This window comes from Chlamydotis macqueenii, chromosome 1 (genome assembly GCF_036417535.1).
Source record: "Chlamydotis macqueenii isolate bChlMac1 chromosome 1, bChlMac1.mat, whole genome shotgun sequence".
In the NCBI taxonomy this organism is placed as follows: domain Eukaryota; kingdom Metazoa; phylum Chordata; class Aves; order Otidiformes; family Otididae; genus Chlamydotis; species Chlamydotis macqueenii.
The window spans coordinates 99,373,889-99,392,083 of NC_141556.1; the positions used below are offsets into that span (position 1 = coordinate 99,373,889).

At 41.1% G+C, this 18,195-nt stretch overlaps 1 protein-coding gene across 4 annotated transcripts in view; it reads left to right on the forward strand.

Moving 5' to 3' along the window:
* The window catches only part of LOC104473120 (ADP-ribosylation factor-like protein 13B), a 36,111-nt gene extending 21,572 nt beyond the window's left edge, over positions 1–14,539 (forward strand). For 2 of the 4 annotated variants that reach the window (XM_086763081.1, XM_086763092.1), the window contains 7 exons: positions 2,865–2,970; positions 6,679–6,881; positions 8,149–8,242; positions 8,897–9,128; positions 9,595–9,711; positions 10,174–10,242; positions 13,782–14,539. In XM_086763081.1, the coding sequence (XP_086619207.1) occupies positions 2,865–2,970; positions 6,679–6,881; positions 8,149–8,242; positions 8,897–9,128; positions 9,595–9,711; positions 10,174–10,242; positions 13,782–13,855 (895 nt within the window). In that variant the 3' untranslated portion in view covers positions 13,856–14,539. Of the gene's footprint in view, positions 1–2,864; positions 2,971–6,678; positions 6,882–8,148; positions 8,243–8,896; positions 9,129–9,594; positions 9,712–10,173; positions 10,253–11,919; positions 11,964–13,781 lie in introns of all 4 variants that reach the window. The other 2 variants (XM_086763099.1, XM_086763105.1) reach the window with 2 other exon arrangements.
* Positions 14,540–18,195: the final 3,656 nt, after the last annotated feature.

The following is an 18,195-nucleotide window of genomic DNA, read 5'->3' on the forward strand; positions in this document are numbered from 1 at the left end:
GGAAGCTAATTGACCAAAAAGACAAATCTTATGCCCTTCAAGATATCGGAGGCTAAAAATCAGCAGCTACTGCAAGTTACAGGACATTAGTGTCACAGTCATGCTGAGCTATGCAGCTTACCAGCATTTCATTCTGCTTCAGCTGTGCTTGGTAGAATGTGCAGTCCAGTAACATACTAAATATTGCGGTTATTTAATCCTGAGGTGAACATCCTCAGGATCCTGTTGCTGTGGCAGCAAAGTCTGTGTTTGGAAATATTTTCTTCATTAGATCTAGATACGAATTGACAGCACTGCTGAGGAATGCTTTTTGAGAGTAGGGGGCACTGCAATAAGATTTTCAGATTGTGACAAAGATAGGTTAACTGAAAAAAAAGTGGAGATAATTGTTTCTAGTCTTTCAATTACTTTCCACAGCTTTCTTCAATTTCATTTCAGTTTTTTGCTGGTTTAGATTTGACCCTGTTTCATAGCCAAATACTGAGAGGACGTTACTTGTCCTAGCTGATGGGTGACAAGGTATAGTGCTAGAGTATCATCAGTGTATTGAAAGTGGTGTCTGTATATGCATTGAACAGCAGTTGGGAAATCTCTGCACTAAATTAGACGGAGTACAGAACACTGTGGAGTTACTCTTTTGGTTGAGAAACGGCAATGGATTATCAAAGCAGGGTGGGTGTGGGAAAAGCCTTGTTGTGCTCTTTCTAGTTCTGCAGGCAAGTCAGCAAAGTTGATCATCAGTAGGTTCTGGGGTGTTTTATCCACAAGCTGATGATAAGTATGTGAACCTTTTGGACCACAAATATTTCTTAAGCCTGATGAAGAATGATAGAGAATGGATGTCTGAGAAGCTGTATTTCCATGGTCTCCCTTGTAAACTCTACTTGAAAGGAAAGATTAGATAATGAATCATAGTGTGTGACATTAATGGTGACAAAGAACGAGGTTTTGAGCAGTAGATGCAACACAGCTTTTTCTTTTACTCTTGGGAGTAAAATAATTAAGAACTGAGACTGTAATACTGTGATTATGGAAAATGGGAAGGAATAAAGTCTTAGATCAAGCTGAAGTGCTGACAACTTCTGCTAACTATGCTAACTATTCCTACCATTGTTCCCTCTCTGCAAAGAGTATGATAAATCAAAACAAGCCTTGGCCTAAAATTCCCTAAAAGTCGTTTGATGATGACTTGAGGCTATGATGTGTACTTCCAAAGCTGACTGCCATTGCATTAGTGGAAGCTAAACATTTGTGATTTTATCCAGAAAGCTGAATCAGAGTTCTCTTGCAATGGATAGGTTAGTAAACTTCAGAACAACATTAAAATCAGATTGCATTGTATGCTTATATTCCAAAATGGTCTACACTGGTTTAAAGCAAACAGCACCAGTTGTCATGCTGAAAACTAGTAACTTTGAACAGGAGTAGTCTGTTGGTAGTGAAATATTAGTTAATAGCTTTTTACAGTTCCTAGAGATTTACCTACTAGGTTTTAATTTATAGTAGGTAATGAGAGAGGAAAGACTATACATCCTATTGTCAGGAAGAGTTTTTATGGAGGAATGGAACAACTCTTTTTCCACTTGACTCCTTTCTGAAGTTTTGTTTATTCCTTATACAACTCTCAGACCCTCAAGAAACATGAATTGTTTCCTATGTGTTTGTCTATTTTTGTTGGTTTACTTTGTCTGTTTAAAATATATAATTTGAATATGTATCTAAATATCTCCATTTCTTACTAAAATTTGCTTGTAAGTGAACTCAAAAAATCATTGACCAACATGACACTAAGTGTCCTTTTTAAAGTTTCTTCTTAGGGAGTACAACTGCTTGGCTAACACATTCCTAAATACGTAGGTCAACTTCCCTTGCTCATCTTTTTCTGACCTTTTCTACATATTGCTTCATGTACACGTTTCCTTTGCTTCTGACAGTTTATCCCTTTCTGCATATCATACATTGACTAGGATAAATGCCTGTTGCATTGATCAGAGAATGACTGAGAAGGTTTTAGCCTGTTTTCCTCAAGAAGTGAGGCATACATGATTATGATGCCTAGAATCCATCCTACCTTCTTGGATGTTGACCAATTTAAATCCATTTTAAACAAGAAATTGAGGTCTTGAGGATAGTCAAGAGATGTATTGGATGCAGTGATGGAGTATGTGGAAGAAAAATCTGATCAAGAACAACGATCCCGCCCCAAAGTTAAGATGTTTATCTTTTAGAGTCTTTGCTACCATATCTCTAAAAATAAGACCATGATGACACTTCATCTTACACCACACTTATATTGTAAGATGTGTTTCATAGATCTTTTTTTTTTCTTCTTTCCATTTAGCAACAAAGTATGTTTTTTAGAGCCATTCATGCAAGTTCCCCCCTCCAAACTTTGAGTTTTACTTATGAAGAACAAGTTCAAAACATGACAAATCAAGTTGTTTGGCACTGGAGAGAAGTTCTGGAGAGCAGGCAGACCCAAGGTGATCGTGAAGCAGTGTTCTGTGGGGAAATGCACATGGTTTGGGAAGTTGCAAAGTTCTGAGCTTGCATTCCTGGACTCCACCAGATGAGGCTGCGGAGCTCTAGATGTAGAACAGTACAGTCTTTTCCATCTGCCTTCTCAGGTGTAAAACAGAATTGCTTTGCCTAGGGATGCTTAGAAATGACTGACTATTAGTATCTGCTGAATACATGTTTATTAGGTAGAAAGAACAACTAAGAATTAAAGCTGAAAGTAGGCATTTGATCTTGGATTTCTCCTCCTTCCCCCTCTTCCTCCATTTGTCAAAAATGTAGCTTTTGGAGATGTGAGAATCTCTCACATCAGGGTGCTAAGTTGTTTCTTTTCATCTTTTCTTTAGGCTGGCAAATAAGCAGGACAGAGAAGGAGCTCTGTCAGAAGCAGATATCATCGAAGTCTTATCTCTGGAAAAGCTTGCCAATGAACACAAGTGTCTGTGTCAAATTGTAAGTCTGTTTTAAGATGCTTCATTTTCTAATAGGTAGGTGATGCTTGCAAGAAGGTGGGGATTGTGCCACAGAGTGTAAAACCGAAACTGGAACCCTGCAATCCCAGCCACGACACAGTACATCTACCTGTTTTGCAAGCAATTGGACTGTTCTCCTTGACGTTCTGCTTATGGATCCGTTGAAGAAATCTTTCTAACAAGGTTCTCAAAGCGTACCTGCTGGTCCACTCTGAAACCATGTAAGAAAAATTAATTACTGATGTGGTTTAAAACTTGTTTAGTTGGACAGCAAGTTTGGTATTCCACCTTTTTGAAAAAGAAGCAGGAAGTAGAATTTGCCTATGTTGACAATCAGGAAGGACCACTGTTCACATGCGATGTTTATCTCATTTCTGTTCATAGCTAAAACTATCATTTAGTGTGAGTTGCCATCTGGCAAACAGTAAGGACTTAATCTCATTCCTAATGCATCTACTTCCCAGAACAGTGGTCATCAAGGAACACTGTTAGAGCTAGTTCATATCTGTCCTAAAATAACTACATTTCCAATGTAACATTCACAGTCATGTTAAAAAAATAATTAAACAAATGGAGGGAGGATAGAGGAGCCAAAACCAGAAATCTAGATGAAGGCTACTTAATATTGGTCTATATCTCAGATAATTTATCCAAAACACTAGTCTTTGAAGTTTTCTTTAAGCCTTTGTTTTAATCAACCAGTTTGTTAGTTAACTATTTGTGGGCTTTTCTTTTATGATACTGTTCTTGTTCTCCATTTATATCTTATATAAATAACTGTTGTGGTTTAGCCTCAATCGAGATCAGACTACGCCCTCTCTCTCTCACTCCCCCCACCCTCTGAGAGAACAGAGAGAGATCATAGAAGAAAAAAGGGTCAAGGTTTGAGATAAGGACAGGGAGAGATGCTTAAAGTTACCGTTAAGGGCAAAACAGATTCAACTTGAGGAAAACTATTTGTTTAATATTAAAACCAAAGCGGGATAATGAGACAGAGAACAAGATAACCTCCCCCCACCCCTCCCTCTTCCTGGGCTTAACGTTCTCTCTACCGCCTTCCCCTCTCCGAGCGGCACAGAGGGGAAGAGGGAATGGGGGTTACAGTCAGTTCATCACATGTCCCTTTACGCTGCTCCATCATCCTTGGGGGATGAACTCCTCACATTCCTCCCCTGCTTCAGGATGGGGTCCCTCCCACGGGCTGCAGTCCTTTGTGAGCTGCTCCAGCGTGGTTTGTTTTTCCATGGAGTGCAGTGCCCCTGGAATGGCTGCCCCAGCGGGCCCTCCATGGGTACAGCCTCCTTCAGGCATCCGCCTGCCCTGACATGGGGTCCTCCATGGGCTGCAGGTGGATCTCTGCTCCTCTGTGGGCCTCCTTGGGCTGCAGGGGGACAACCTGCTCCACCATGGTCATCACCACAGGCTGCAGGGGAATCTTGGCCAGGAGCCGCATTACTCCTCCCCCTCCTTCTGAACTGACCTTGGCGTCTGCAGCCGTTCCTTTCACAAGAAAAATTCTTCACAACAGGCTGGCAGATGCCTCTCAGGATCTTTTTACATCTGATTCACATCTCATCTCCTCTCCACTTCTTGCAGCCAGGCTGGGCCAAGTTGGGCCCAGTTGGCTGCCTGGCAGGAGGCCAGAGTGTGAGGGCCGCAAGGCCCACAAGGCTCGCACCTCCCCCTGTCTGCCCCCGCTCAGCATCCTCACATGTTCTTCTTTTTTTTTTTTTTTTTCTGTTTTTCCCCTTCTGAAAGACATTATCGCAGAGGCGTTAGCAGGGAACATTCTGCTACCAATTGGCTCGGCCCTGGCCAGCAGCGGGTCTGCCCTAGGCTCTGCCGAGTCCACTGAACAAAGGGGAAATAACTTCTAGAAACTTCTTACAGAAGCTGCCATTGTAGCCCCACCCTCCCTCACTCAATAAAACCAGGACAGGGTGTCATCAACAAATAAACTAGATGACATACTTGAAGTCATTTTAGCTGAAAGCAGTTGAGACTTTTAAATACTCAAATGGGCAGCTTCTTTACTGTGCTTATTAAAGCTAAACATGGTCCCAGTGTATTTCAGTATGACTCATGGGGTGAATTTAAACAGGGGCATTATGAAAGAAGATTTAAATAAAAATAGGCAAAGACTACAAAAACTTTCTTATTCTTTTCATTAGTTTTCTTCTGGATTCTTAGATTTCTCTTCAAAATGTTAAAGCAAATGGGAGTCATTTGTCTCACTGTCACACAGTGTCAGTGCGAATGACCCTCATCCCTTTCTTTTTTTAATATGTCTCTATATTCTGTATTTCTAAATCTCTATATTTTATAACTGAACCACAGTAACAATAATCTTTGTTCAAGCCTAGAAGAAAATTGTTTCAGTGCTGTATATTGTTTTATCTTCGTTTTCTGAGAGAAACAAGGTATTATTGCCTAGACATCTTCTCCCTGATGAGACTCTGCTAGAGGATATTGTAATGTTTTCTAGTGAACAAGACTCATATTTGAACCTTAATTTAGACAATGGATTAAAGTGCAAACTAGGCTTGGCATTCTGGGCAAACATAACAGGTCAGAATTATTTTTTTCTGTTTTCGATAATACAGACCATATCTGTCTATGCTACCATTTAAATGCTTCTCAAATGAAGAGAGAACACAGACAGAAGTTAGGTTTGGATGTTGGGGAGTTAGTTCTCCTGACTATGAACATGAAGAGCAAATTCTTCTCTTCCTGTTTGCACTTATGTCTTCTGTTTTTGAAGGCTATTCTATCTCCTGGAAGCTTTTTCATCTCAAGAGAGGAACCGCTCCTATTCCTTCAATGTTTGGCTTCTAGATGTGTGTTCATAACCAATTTGGTCTGATTTCTCTCACTGTGCTCCTCTTGAATCCTTCCAGTCAATCCACTGCCTTGCAGTGTTGCCTCCAAGCTAGAGAAAGGAATGGGTTTTGTACCCATCTTCCAATTGATGTGCTTAGGTCATGTTTCTCTTGCTTGGTGATGAGAATATCACGGCAGAAGTTTTACTCCAATCAGGCACCCCTATTCACAGTACCTGTTCTGATCCAAAAAGCTGAGTTGGTTTGACAGTTTTTCTGATAAACTCATGCCGAATTTTGTTTATTCCCTAGGTGCTTATGATAAAGTCTAACGTTTCTTTCATGAACTGAAGCTAAGCTGATTCTCTTGCATCTCATTTCTCCATTTTATTGGATAAATATAACATAGACTGTTATAAAGCAGCAGCAAAACAGAACATACATCTTTGAGGTTGATAATTGCTGTTTCTATAGAGAGGCACAGATATGGATGTGTATAGAAACAGGTGTGTAAATAGACATAAATAGACATAGCAGGTGTATATGTAACAGATGTGTGTCTATGTAACAGGTGTATAACCATGTCTATTTAGAGACAGACATACAAACGTGTTTTTCTGTGCAATATTCTAGTATTTTTTGAAAAGGACTGGAAAGAATGGGATTTGGTAGAACTAATGTCATTTGTATGTTGGCAGAAAAAGCACCTAAATTTGTAAAATAACTAAATGCAAATTTATTTTCCATACTTGTAAGTCTTTTGCAAGCTTCACAGTCAACAGCAATTGTTTGGCTCATTTCTCGTTTTCAGCCAAGGAATGTGATCTGAACTGCAAATAATTTTCCCCTCCTTCTCCTTCTGTTTATAGGAACCTTGCTCAGCTATAATGGGCTATGGGAAGAAAATGGATAAATCAATTAAAAAAGGTTTCTGTTGGCTTCTGGGGATCATAGCAAATCATTTTGAGGACTTAGAAGAGCGCATCCAAAGAGACACCAGCGAACAAAAAGCCTATGAAGAACAGATGAAACAAGAACGGGCTGAGCGAGTGAGAAAGATACGAGAAGAAAGGTATTCCCTCTGTCATCTCTCCGCCCTCTGCTTCCTCCCTTTCTCTCAGAGACTGGATTCATTCCTGTACACAGACCTTGTGAGAACCAAGCTATCAAGGATTTAAAGCTGACAACCCAAGAGTCTCCCTATTAAAAGTACAGACCTGAGTGCTAGAGCCTTTCTTTAAGACCTACAGAAACTTTTTTTTTGCCTGGCTCATCCCCTTTATTCTGTTGGCTCTGTGCTGGAAATGCACCCTGAATGAGAATGGCAAGGTGGTTGTGGAACAAACTGGGCCTTGCTAATAGAACTTGACAGGAGGCTAACCTAAGAAAGAAATCCTGTCATTTAATCTTGTTCCCTCCAAGTGTGTTCTAACATCAGCTTTGATTCACGGAAGTTAGACTTTGTAACCCACATGTGAATATCAAAGACTAGATGCCAAACGTGATTCAACACTGTGCTCCATCAACTGCAGGCTACCCAGCAGGTGAGGCAGGGAGAGACTGAAGGTGATGCAGGGAGGGGAAGCAGGACAAGTGACTTATTACTTCCCTTCACAGCCCTTTGTGGTCACCAGCAGCTGATGACAGATTACCCAATACAGAATGATTTAGCATTTCTTACATGGAGATCCGGTGCATCAAAAAGAACTAGTGCTGGTGCAACAACCGTATACGGAGGATGATGTGTCTTTCAGAACTTAGGTCTGTTAAGAAAAATCTAGAATGATGAGAAATGGAGGTGTATTAAAAAGAGCAGAAGAGGTTTTAGATAGTCTGGTTTCCTACCACAGAGATTTTTTTTTAAAAAAACAAACACTTGAATACCTTGGAACAGGTGTTGTAAAGGATGATGAGTGTGAAAATTTCAGCATACTGTTGAACAAGCAAAACCTCCCAGTTACAGATGTGGTTTGTCACATCTCCAGAAACTGCTTCCAATTCTTGAAGTGCTGATGAACACTCAGGCACACAGCAGCACGTGTTTCTACCTCTGCCACGGCAGATACTTATGCTTCAGTGATGTGAGCCTGTCCTCTTGATTTTTGGAGAATGTTTTTCAAAATCCAGAAGCATCTTGTAAAAATCAGCTGGCATAAACTGGAGAATGAATTAGATGACCTAATAAGTGTTCTCTACTGTGTAAAATTTATGGCTTGGCTTCTTCATAACTCTTTGTTCATCTCCCTTCCTTTCCATGCCCCTTTTCCTCCTCAAAAACAAACCCAAACAAACCCCAAAACACTAAAACAACAACAATAAACTCAACAACAACAACCAAGGGCAAGAGAAGAAGGACGTGTATCTGACGAGGACAGCCCTGAGCCTGAGAACTGTGGAAACCCCTTCCAGCCTCTATCTGCTGTCATCTCTGAGGTAGGAGAAGATGTGGAAATCTGGCTCCTTTTAGACCTACCAGTAACACATGTCTGAGAGGTAATGAGAAAAATGGTTCGATTGCAAGAATTGTCCTATGTCTGTCTGCACAGCATTATTTTATTTATTTCTCCCTCATCTTGGCAGTCTGGTTTTGTGTGCGTTGAATCAAAGCTTTCACGTTAAGAAAATCCCCTCGTATTGATTTGGGGACAAAAATTTTTGTAGACACAGTAACATCAAGGCATTGTAAAGAGATGACTCAACACATTTCCTAATTAAACTCTGGGATATTCAGGAGTGGAAAATATTCCAAGTCTATGGGTTTCTTGCAAAGTGTTTTAGTGATGCAGTGAGTCAGATAACATCTCCCTCTCTGCTTCAGGTATTTAGAGTGCTGGGCATAACCTGTTTTCTGTTGAAAACAAAGACAATTGAGAAGTTTTCTGAGCTTTGAAATATGAAAAGCATATGACTATACAAAGTTTCTTTAACCTGTGTTTCTGAGTTCAGGTAGTTCTTTTTTATTGCACTGTATTTTTTTATTTGGTTGAGTTGAGAGAACATCATCTCAAGAAACACTGTAACTCTCAGATTTTTCCATTAAGTTTGCAACATTAGAAGTTATTAAAAACATCTTATACTTTTTGTTAGAACGGAAAACAAATTGAAAAGGAAAAGAAGCAGCAGAAGTTGGAGATTGAAAAGGCTACAGTTGTCTTGAAAGCTGAAGCAGAGCAGGAACAAATGGATGCCCTAAACTTCTCAAGTAGCAGTAGCCAAAACACAAATGATGGTAAACGAGAAATGTGCAATTCTACAACTACACAGCTTTTGCAGCATGAAGAAGAGGACGAGTATGAAGCCTCAAAAGGCCTTGACTCAGGTAAAACTGGTTCCTTTTAATGTCTCACTTAATATTATTCTTGATAGAGTTCTTCCCTATGTCTGACTTTTTTTTCATGATGCCACACATCAATGTCATCCACAGAAATCATAAAAAAGCAGCATCAGGTGATTGTCTTGGAAAATCAGCTTTGACCAAGTGTGTGTTTGTTGGTGTGACTGGTAGTGTAGCTGAAACTGGGTTCCTTTGGACCATCATCAAATGTGGGGTACACTTTCCATCAGTACCAGGCTACGTTGAATTTCTTTATTCAACCATAGAGTTTGTACAGTTTATTTGCTCTAGCAAAATGTTCTGTAAATTTTACATTTCACACAATTTTGTGTTTAAGTTCAAACAGAAAATGCTGATGTAGCTCATCCCAACAGTGGTATTAAAAGATGAGGTAAGAGATTCTCTGAGTAGAACTGGATGATACGTAATGCTTTATTTCTGTTTGGTATAGGTAACAGGAAGAAAAAAAATAAAATCCCCAAATTGAAAAGGAACCACAAAGTAGAGCCTATCAACGCAGAGGACACTGACTCCCCAAATCCTACACCACCAGCAGCTCTTCTACCGGGTAGGTGTACTAACAAACAAGAACTGATGTCTCAATTGGTGGTTATTCGTCGTTTAAACATTTGGGAATGATGGAACAGGAATGGTCTTCATACAGAGACCGGCTACTAAACCTTACTCTCCAGGAACTCTTTGATACCTTTTCCCACTTCATGGTCTGAACTTCCAGCAGTACTGATTTGCTCTGCTCCGTGGAGAAAGATGTCATTGCTTTCACAAAAGCGAGTCAGAAACTTGACTAGTCACTGATGAAAAAGTGATTAAAAATAGGAATATTTTCAAGGGTAAATCTGTATTTTTGAAGTATTTTATCATTATTCACCATATATACAATATGCTATCACATATTTTTGGCATTTCTAAATGTTTTGATTTGTCCCAAAGAGAACTGGCTTCCATACATTTGATCACAATCCAAGTGTAGTCGTGGAGTGTTTTGACTGTCTTTTTTTTTTTTGTTTAGCTGGCTGGGGAACTCCCAAACTTAGTAGACTTGGAAAACTTGAGCCTCTTGGTGAAACACATCTTGCTGGTAACTGAAAGTATTCTAAGTTTTGTGCTTTTTAAAAGCATTCTCCATTGTTCATTCATTCTACATTCACTTCTTTCTTCATCTTTTTTTAATTTCTTCATGCCATTTTTCATTGACTAAAAGCTAACTCTTTGGCTTAGTAGAAAGCATTTTTTTGATGTTTCAAGTCTTCTTTCTTTTTTTACCAAAAAGAGTAAGATCTCTTAGATACCCTTCTGAAGTTTAAAGTGGCACGGGCTCTCAGAAGCTATGAATGATCTGAAGTGATCTGCACAGCAGCATACACATAAATACTGTCATGTGCCACATAACAAAGAGGAACAGGAGCAGTTACTTCACGACTCCAAATACATCTTGCATTCAAAATTAAAATGGCAGAGTATATGTCCATTGTCCATCTGTAGACAGTTCATCGTGATCTGATGCAGTGGGGACAGGAGCTGGGTTATCTGCACACTGGATGAAGTCTGAGGTCCTCAGCAGAGAGGCTGCTTCAGACACACCCAAGCAGGACTGCAGAGATCCAGCAGAGCTTATTAATTTGGGATCCGTAGTGGCACTTCCAGCTCCAGGCTGGTTCTGCACGAAGCTGCCTGTTTGTTTCCACATGGACCTGATGATCTGCTGTCACTGACCAGTGCTCATCACTTCACAAGACTGAAGCCAGATGGGCCTGGTGTATTTCTGTCGTTCTGAGAACCACAGGCCACCTCCGGATACATTTGCCGTGTGTAAGCTGACTCCTTGAGTTGCCTCTTGAGAGAATCTCAAATTTCTCCCACCCACTGCTCCTGTTTCTCTATTGATTTAAAAGCCTGTTCTGTAAGATTTTTGTCATTGTTTTGGGGGTGTTTTCATGTAGGAAGTAAAGCTGAAGTGATATGGGCGCCTCTGAATTAAGTGCATGATGTTAGCAACTCCAAAGGAGGGACTGCTATCCCAGCCATGATGAAAACCCCAAATTGGATTCCAGAAGTCGTGAGACTTGCAACTGAAAATGAGGTGATTGGTTAAGGAGAGGTGTCAGTGATAAAGCTTGGTATCTTCTGCTTTACTTGAAGAGCCAGTGTCCCTGAAAGTTCACAAACTGGTAGGAGAAATAAGTTTGATAACTGGAAATGTTGAGGTGTAGTAGGCAAACTCTTGATTTCTCTCTTTAGTAATAACTATTTTCTATTTTTGGAAGACCATGGAAGATTGGTTTTCATATGCTCCTATTGCATCTTTTTCTCAGTTTTGGATGGCAGTTTCTTAATTTTTCTTATATTTTTGTTTTTGAAATTGTGAAAAGCCAAATGAAGACATCTGGAGCAATAGGAGAGAGGGATAACCAAACTAAACCAATGGGAATGCTGATACAAATGGAACAAAGAGGACATGAATTGAGACAGCTCTAGAGAAAGGAGCTCAGTGTGGCTGTAGTGATCCTTGAGCTTAACCCTAATTTGAGCTGATGGCACTACTGTCCTGTAGTGTACAGCGCCGTGTGGCCGTACCTGCTGGAGTTGTGAAGCAAGAGAACATGGAGCTTCCCTGCCAAAGAATCAAAAGATGCCTAAAGGGGAACTAAGATATCTAAAAACTAGATCTTTATTTTCACAGGAGCATAATCCATGTGCATAAAAGGTCATTTGTACTCTTGATCATAAAACCGTCTTGCTCTTTTTTTTTTTAAAGGCCTAGAGATTGAAGCCGGCAAGAAAGAACATCCAGATGAAGAGGTAGGGAGGGGAAGAAAGGGAAGGAGTGATACTCCATTTTGATCTGTGCCTAGGGAGGTGTTGCATTTTGTAGCAAGAACATTAGTGGGGCAAAGAGGTAAAAAACGCTTAAGCTAGGTATCCTACTCATAGGCGTGTTAATTAGTAACGTGAGATCAGTGTTAATTTAGTCTGTTTGTCAACTAAATATAATAATTCCAGTATTTTGGAGTTTAACAATGGCAAAGATGTTGGTAGGGTAGCGATCTCTTGACAAGAGGTGGAACCATTGAGATTAGAGGAAAGACGGAGTACTCAGAACTTTGCAGCTGAATTCAAGACATAATGTGCTCTTTGCTGAGATTGTTTTTTTCAGGAATTTTGAGACACTCACAATATTCACTTCTTGGCCAAGTGGCTGAAAAGGCTTTGTAGAAGCAGCAAATGAGCACTGACCTTTACGTAGGCCAGGCTGTCAAACCTCCATTCCAGTCGGATATTTGGGAGATGCTTTTGTCAGGACTCCATTGTGAGTGGCTGTAAAAGCAAGGAAAGAAAAAAGTATTTAAGAGTGTTTTGAAAAGTGTAAGGAGCCTTGGTTAGGCCTGGAGGCTATTTTCAGGAGGACTCTCAAAGTCTATGTCCAAGAGTGTATCCATGAAACGTTTGATGGCTCCTCAGTGTAAGTCAAGACACCCCCTTCAGCTTCAAAACAGAGACAACTTTTTGGTGTCTTGATTTCTACCAGTCCTTGGGAAAGCACGGGAACAGATGTTTCTCAGTAGTCCCGTGCATTCTCGTACAGGTCTTTGTCCATTAGGAGAGCAGTTCTTCCTTTGGTTTTGTCTTTAAAAGGATTTTTGGAAAGTGTCACAGATATGTGGTAGACCTTGCTGCTGAAATAGAGAAAATAAGTGCAGCATGAGGTTGAAACAAACTCCAAACTCGTGTTAATTTTAGCTCAGGAATGCAATTTGAACACAAGTGATTGCAGACGTAGAACAAGTGGAATATCTTGTTCTTGGAAAATTACGATTTATTAAAGCTGAATTTTGTGTTGGCAGCCATCAAGGCTTGGTTGAGGAGGAGGTTCTCTGGATAAACGAACTTGAGATTTGAATGCTTCAAAAAACTGCTTTTATTTCTACCTGTTTCCTCTTACCATCTTTCATGATATCATTTTGCTTGTGAAATGCTTTGCATGTATCAATCTGCATCTTATTTTTTCTTTTCTATCCATTACCAATGTTTGAGAACACTTGTTATTCTCTTCTGGTGTACTCAATGACTTTGTCTTGAACAATTTGACTACTTCCAGCTCCTTGACTGAGAAATGGAAATGCTGCACTTTCATCTAGAAATTCTTAATAGAGTTATTTTAGAAAGCTAGGATGACTTTCAAGATAGATGCCATGCACCAATTGTCCCAAAATTCTGTATGGTGCATTGCGTTACTGTCACTTACAACTGTATTGCAATGCTGACTTGACTACAGCAACATTCCAATGTTGCTACTTCCTTTTTTCAGTTCTTGTTTGTACACTTTGGATGTCTCATTTCCTATTGTTAGCGATGTTTACAGATTACCTTTGAGCTTGATCTTGCAAACGCTGATGCACGTAGAACAAAATGGAGTTAAACCCTGTTTTGGCCAATATACCTCCCGACATTCAATAGCACTGTCTGAAAGTTGCTTGTCGGAATTCGCTCTAAACTTCTAGGCTACCTGACTTTCATTCAGGAAGCAAGAATTTTCCTTATTTCAACGGCCTGGAAGCAAGGTAGATGGTAAGTCTACAGAGATTAATGTGTTTTTCTTCTCTGACATTTCTTCCACAGATTTCTATGGAAAACGTCTCCCGCTGACTCTATGCCAAAGACCGAACAGTGATTCCCACGATGTTATTGCGTAACTGGTTCTCAAACAGCATTTTTAAAAAAAATTGCAAAAAAAAAATTCAGTGATGTTTTTTGCCTTGGAAGGGAAATTTTTAAAATTACAGTCCGTCAGCTTGTTGCAAAATAACTTTGTGACAAACATGGAGTTTGTTCTATCCTAGTTGTTCAGACTTTGTGATTCACTTCTCACATCACCAGCTCTTCTTCAGGACTTAGCGTGAAATCAGGAAAGGTCTGTGTGTCCATGGATGCTCATGTGAACATGGTATTGAACACGCAGTGGGTTCACTTGTGCAAATACACAGCTGTAAACCTGAAGAAAAATACCTTCAAGATGCCATGATCCTGGACCGTATGTGCTCACCAAGACCTTTCTCCAGGTGCTGCGCAGTGCTTGGTATTTTTGCAGCTCATCAATGGTTCTAAAGCATTTGGTAGGATTCACGTATGATAGGGTGAACATAGGAAGGTCATGCAACAACTATGGAGTCTGTTTTTCTAACTTTTTATAGAATTAGTTGAAAGTTTGAGTGGACAGATGTACCTACGGCCAATAAAATGATACCTAGAAAGCATGAGAACGCTGATGGTCAAATGCATACAAGCAGAGGATGTTTGACTCTTCCATTTCTCTTACAGCAGCAATTCCTCTCCTGAGGGATGACATGACCAGACGCAGACTTCCTATTTCTGGCAATGTGAAGGGGGAGGAAGTTAGACAGGGAAGTTTAGGAGAAATACGTTTTCTACCAATACGTGCTATTTTGAATCGTCTGAAATCTTCCCATGTGTGGTTTTCTTTGTTTTGTTACCTGAGTTGGGCATAGGTAGAAATTCAGTTGAGAAAACAGAGCTGAATCGTGTGTAGTCTACTACAACGTCCCGGAAAATTGCACACAGTGACAGTTTTGCACTAATTCAGTCATCAGCTCTGATGGAAAACTGCATTAACTGGTAGCGAATCATAGAACTGTTAGGGCTGGAAGGGGCCTTTGAAGGTCATCCAGTCCAGCCCCCCTGCAAGGAGCAGGGACATCTCCCACCAGATCAAGTTGCTCAGAGCCCCCTGCAACCTGGCCTTGAACGTTTCCAGGGATGGGGCATCCACCACCGCTCTGGCCAACCTGTGCCAGTGCTCCACCACCCTCAGTGTCAAAAATTGTGTCCTGATATCTCATCTGAATCTACCTCCCTCTACTTTGAAACCATTACCCCTTGTCCCGTCACAACAGGCCCTGCTGAAGAGTTTCTCCACATTGGTATCAAAGCAATGCAATGTTTATATTCAGCACTTTGGCATGAGAAATCTTTGCCAGGTGCCCCTGAGAGCAGTGTGTTACACAAATAAATACCTACCCTACCAATCCAAATTTAATTATTACCTAAGATTTGTAAAGCATCTATTTGCGCGGGGAGGGGGAAATCCGTCGTAAGAATGGGATGTTTGGAATGGGTGGAGAGGAATGTTCCGAATCTGCTAGTTCAGTGTGAGGATGAAATCATTTGTGTGTGACCGTCAGGACGGGAATACTTTTGTTGTATTCTAGTAGCGCAACACAGTCAGTTTGATTTGATTATTCTCAAGATTTCATCATTTTAACTTCACACCAACACAGTATGAAGTGGAGGGAGGGAGGGGGTTGCGTAAAAGTGGATGTGTGCAATCTGGATCTTGCTGTCTTTAGCTGTGTTACCACCTAGTTTTTTTTTTTACTTCAAGGCTCTACTTTTGCCGGCTTATTTTTTTACAGCTTCAATTTCTAGAAATGCATTATTCTTTTATTTTAACACTGACCTAAAATAAACTAATGGAAGTCTTTATTAAAAATAAAGCTAAACACTGCTGTGGAAACAAAATTTCAGAAACTGAAATGTAAGCTGTTGATGCTTCTGTGTGATGTGTTATGCGTGTTGTGTGCGTGTGGACACATGGATCAGTTTGGTTTCTGCTTCTAAAATAAATTTTACTGATATGTGACCAAACTACTCAAACTGTTTCATGCAGTTTTCTTGATTAATACGCTCTGTAATTATTTAGTACAGTGGTTTTTTTTCCAGTAAGATATACTACCCTGACTTTTTATTTGCTCAAGGTGACATTTATGTCTAGAATAAAACTAAGGCACAGCATCGACATGTTTCCCATATCATCCTAGATTTTCAGGTTTTCGAAACAAGTATGGTCATCAATGTTCAATGCCTGCAAGTCTCATTTACATTGCTAAAACGTACAAAACAGAGACCTTATAGATGGGATCCGTGCAGATTTTTACAACCGCAGTATGGTCAAACTTAGAATTTATTGATAGATTGGCACTGAGTTATGTAGAGGCGTCTACACAGAAAGTGCTCTGACAGTTCACTGAACAGTGGAGAGGTAACAGGTTGCACAGCCGTAAGTGGAAAGGTAATAATTATTGCACAAAGGAGAAGATCTCGTCAGGTTCTGATGCTTTTCATTGTCAAGAACATCACCTTCAAAATGGATTAGTGCATCCAGCTCAGAGTCTCTGCAGTTAGGTGCGGGAGTGGGAAGAACACAAATATGAAACAAAGATAATGAGACAGAACAAGAGAATTTCCCCTCACCCCTCCATCTTCCCAGCCTTAAAGTTCTCTGCCACCTTTCCCCTGCCCCAGTGGCACAGCGGGGATGAGGGAATGGTTATGGTCAGTTCATCACACATTGTTTCACACTGCTGCTTCATCATCGGGAGAAGAACTCCTCGCATTCCTCCCCTGCTCCAGCGTGGCATCCCACCCATGAGCTGCAGTCCTTTGTAAAACTGCTCTGGCGTCGGTCATCTCTTCCGCGGGGTGCAGTCCCTCCAGAACAGCTGCCCCAGTGGGCCCTCCACGGGCCACAGCCTCCTTCAGGTCTCTACCTGCTCCGGTGTGGGGTCCTCCACGGGCTGCAGGTGAATCTCTGCCCCTCCGTGGGCCTCCATGGGTTGCAGGGGGACAACCTGCTCCACCATGGTCGTCACCACAGGCTGCAGGGGCATCTTGGCCAGGAGCTGCATTACTCCTCCCCCTCCTTCTTCACTGACTTTGGTGTCTGCAGCCATTCCTCTCCCGAGAAATCCTTCACAACAGGCTGGCAGATGCCTCTCAGGTTCTCTTGAAATCTCATCTTCATTTCTTGCAGCCAGGCCGGGCCGAGTCAGGCCCAGTCGGCCACCCAGCAGGAGGCCAGAGGGTGAAGTCCGCAAGGCCCATGAGGCTCGCGCCTCCCCCTCTCTGTACCCGCTCAGCTTCTTCACATCATCTCTCCTTTTTTTTACCTCTGTTTTTCCCCTTCTGAAATACGTTCTCGCAGAGGCGTTATCAGGGAACATTCTGCTACCAATTGGCTTGGCCTTGGCCAGCAGCGGGTCCGCCCTAGGCATGGCTGAGTCCACTGAACAAAGGGGAGCAACTTCTAGCAGTTTCCTACAGAAGCTGCCACCAAAGCCCCCACTCACTAAATAAAACCAGAACAGTGAATGTTTTGGGGTCTTTTTTTCTGTTTTCTCCCCCTACTGTTCATATGAGCTGTTTTTTCTTCCTTAGGATAGCTCTGGAACTGCTCTGTGGTAACAAAATCCGTGCTTTCCAGAAGATTTTAGGAGAGTGCACTATGGAATGGTGAGCAATCTATGTATACTCACTCCCCAGGGAGTAGGGATTGAAGATCACTTCCAATTCTCTTCCTGCTAGGCTAGTAGAAAGGTTGAGAGAGGGAAAAGTTGAGTGAGGATTACCAAGAAGTATCGAGCCCAGTATGTGGGTTAAGCTTGTGAAGACCAACAGAGCCAGGTGAGCCTGAATGAGGCAGCCGTGCTCCTGAAATAATGATTCACTGATAAGCAACTGAATAATCGACTGAAGGACTGAGGGAGAATAGGAGACTCAGGATTGTGAAGTGTACACATACACTTAAGATTTTCTTCAGAAGGCAGTAGATTTTGCAAACCTCAAACTGATGCTTAGTCAGTCTTCCCACCATGTTTGCATTTGCTTCTGCAAAAATCAGCATCCTAAAATTCAGCACACGGAAAAATACAGTCTTAAAGAAGTTTCCCAAAGAGTGCTAACAACTTTTGCTAAGACTGTCCTAAGACAACAAACAAGGAGAATTCATTTGCTTATGTATTTCTAAATTAGTAGACAATAGTGGTGAAGACTCAGAATTTGTGCTTGCTCCAAGAAGCTGTGGACACCTGAAACTGAAGAGTGAAGGTGACAGTAACAGCCTGTTTTTTCTGTTTGTGAGCCTTGGAGTTTGTTGATGCGCTGGCAGTGCTATTTCTGAATACTGACTCGCTAATTTTAATACATTTCATCCATCCTCCACTCTCAGAGAGTAGCGCGG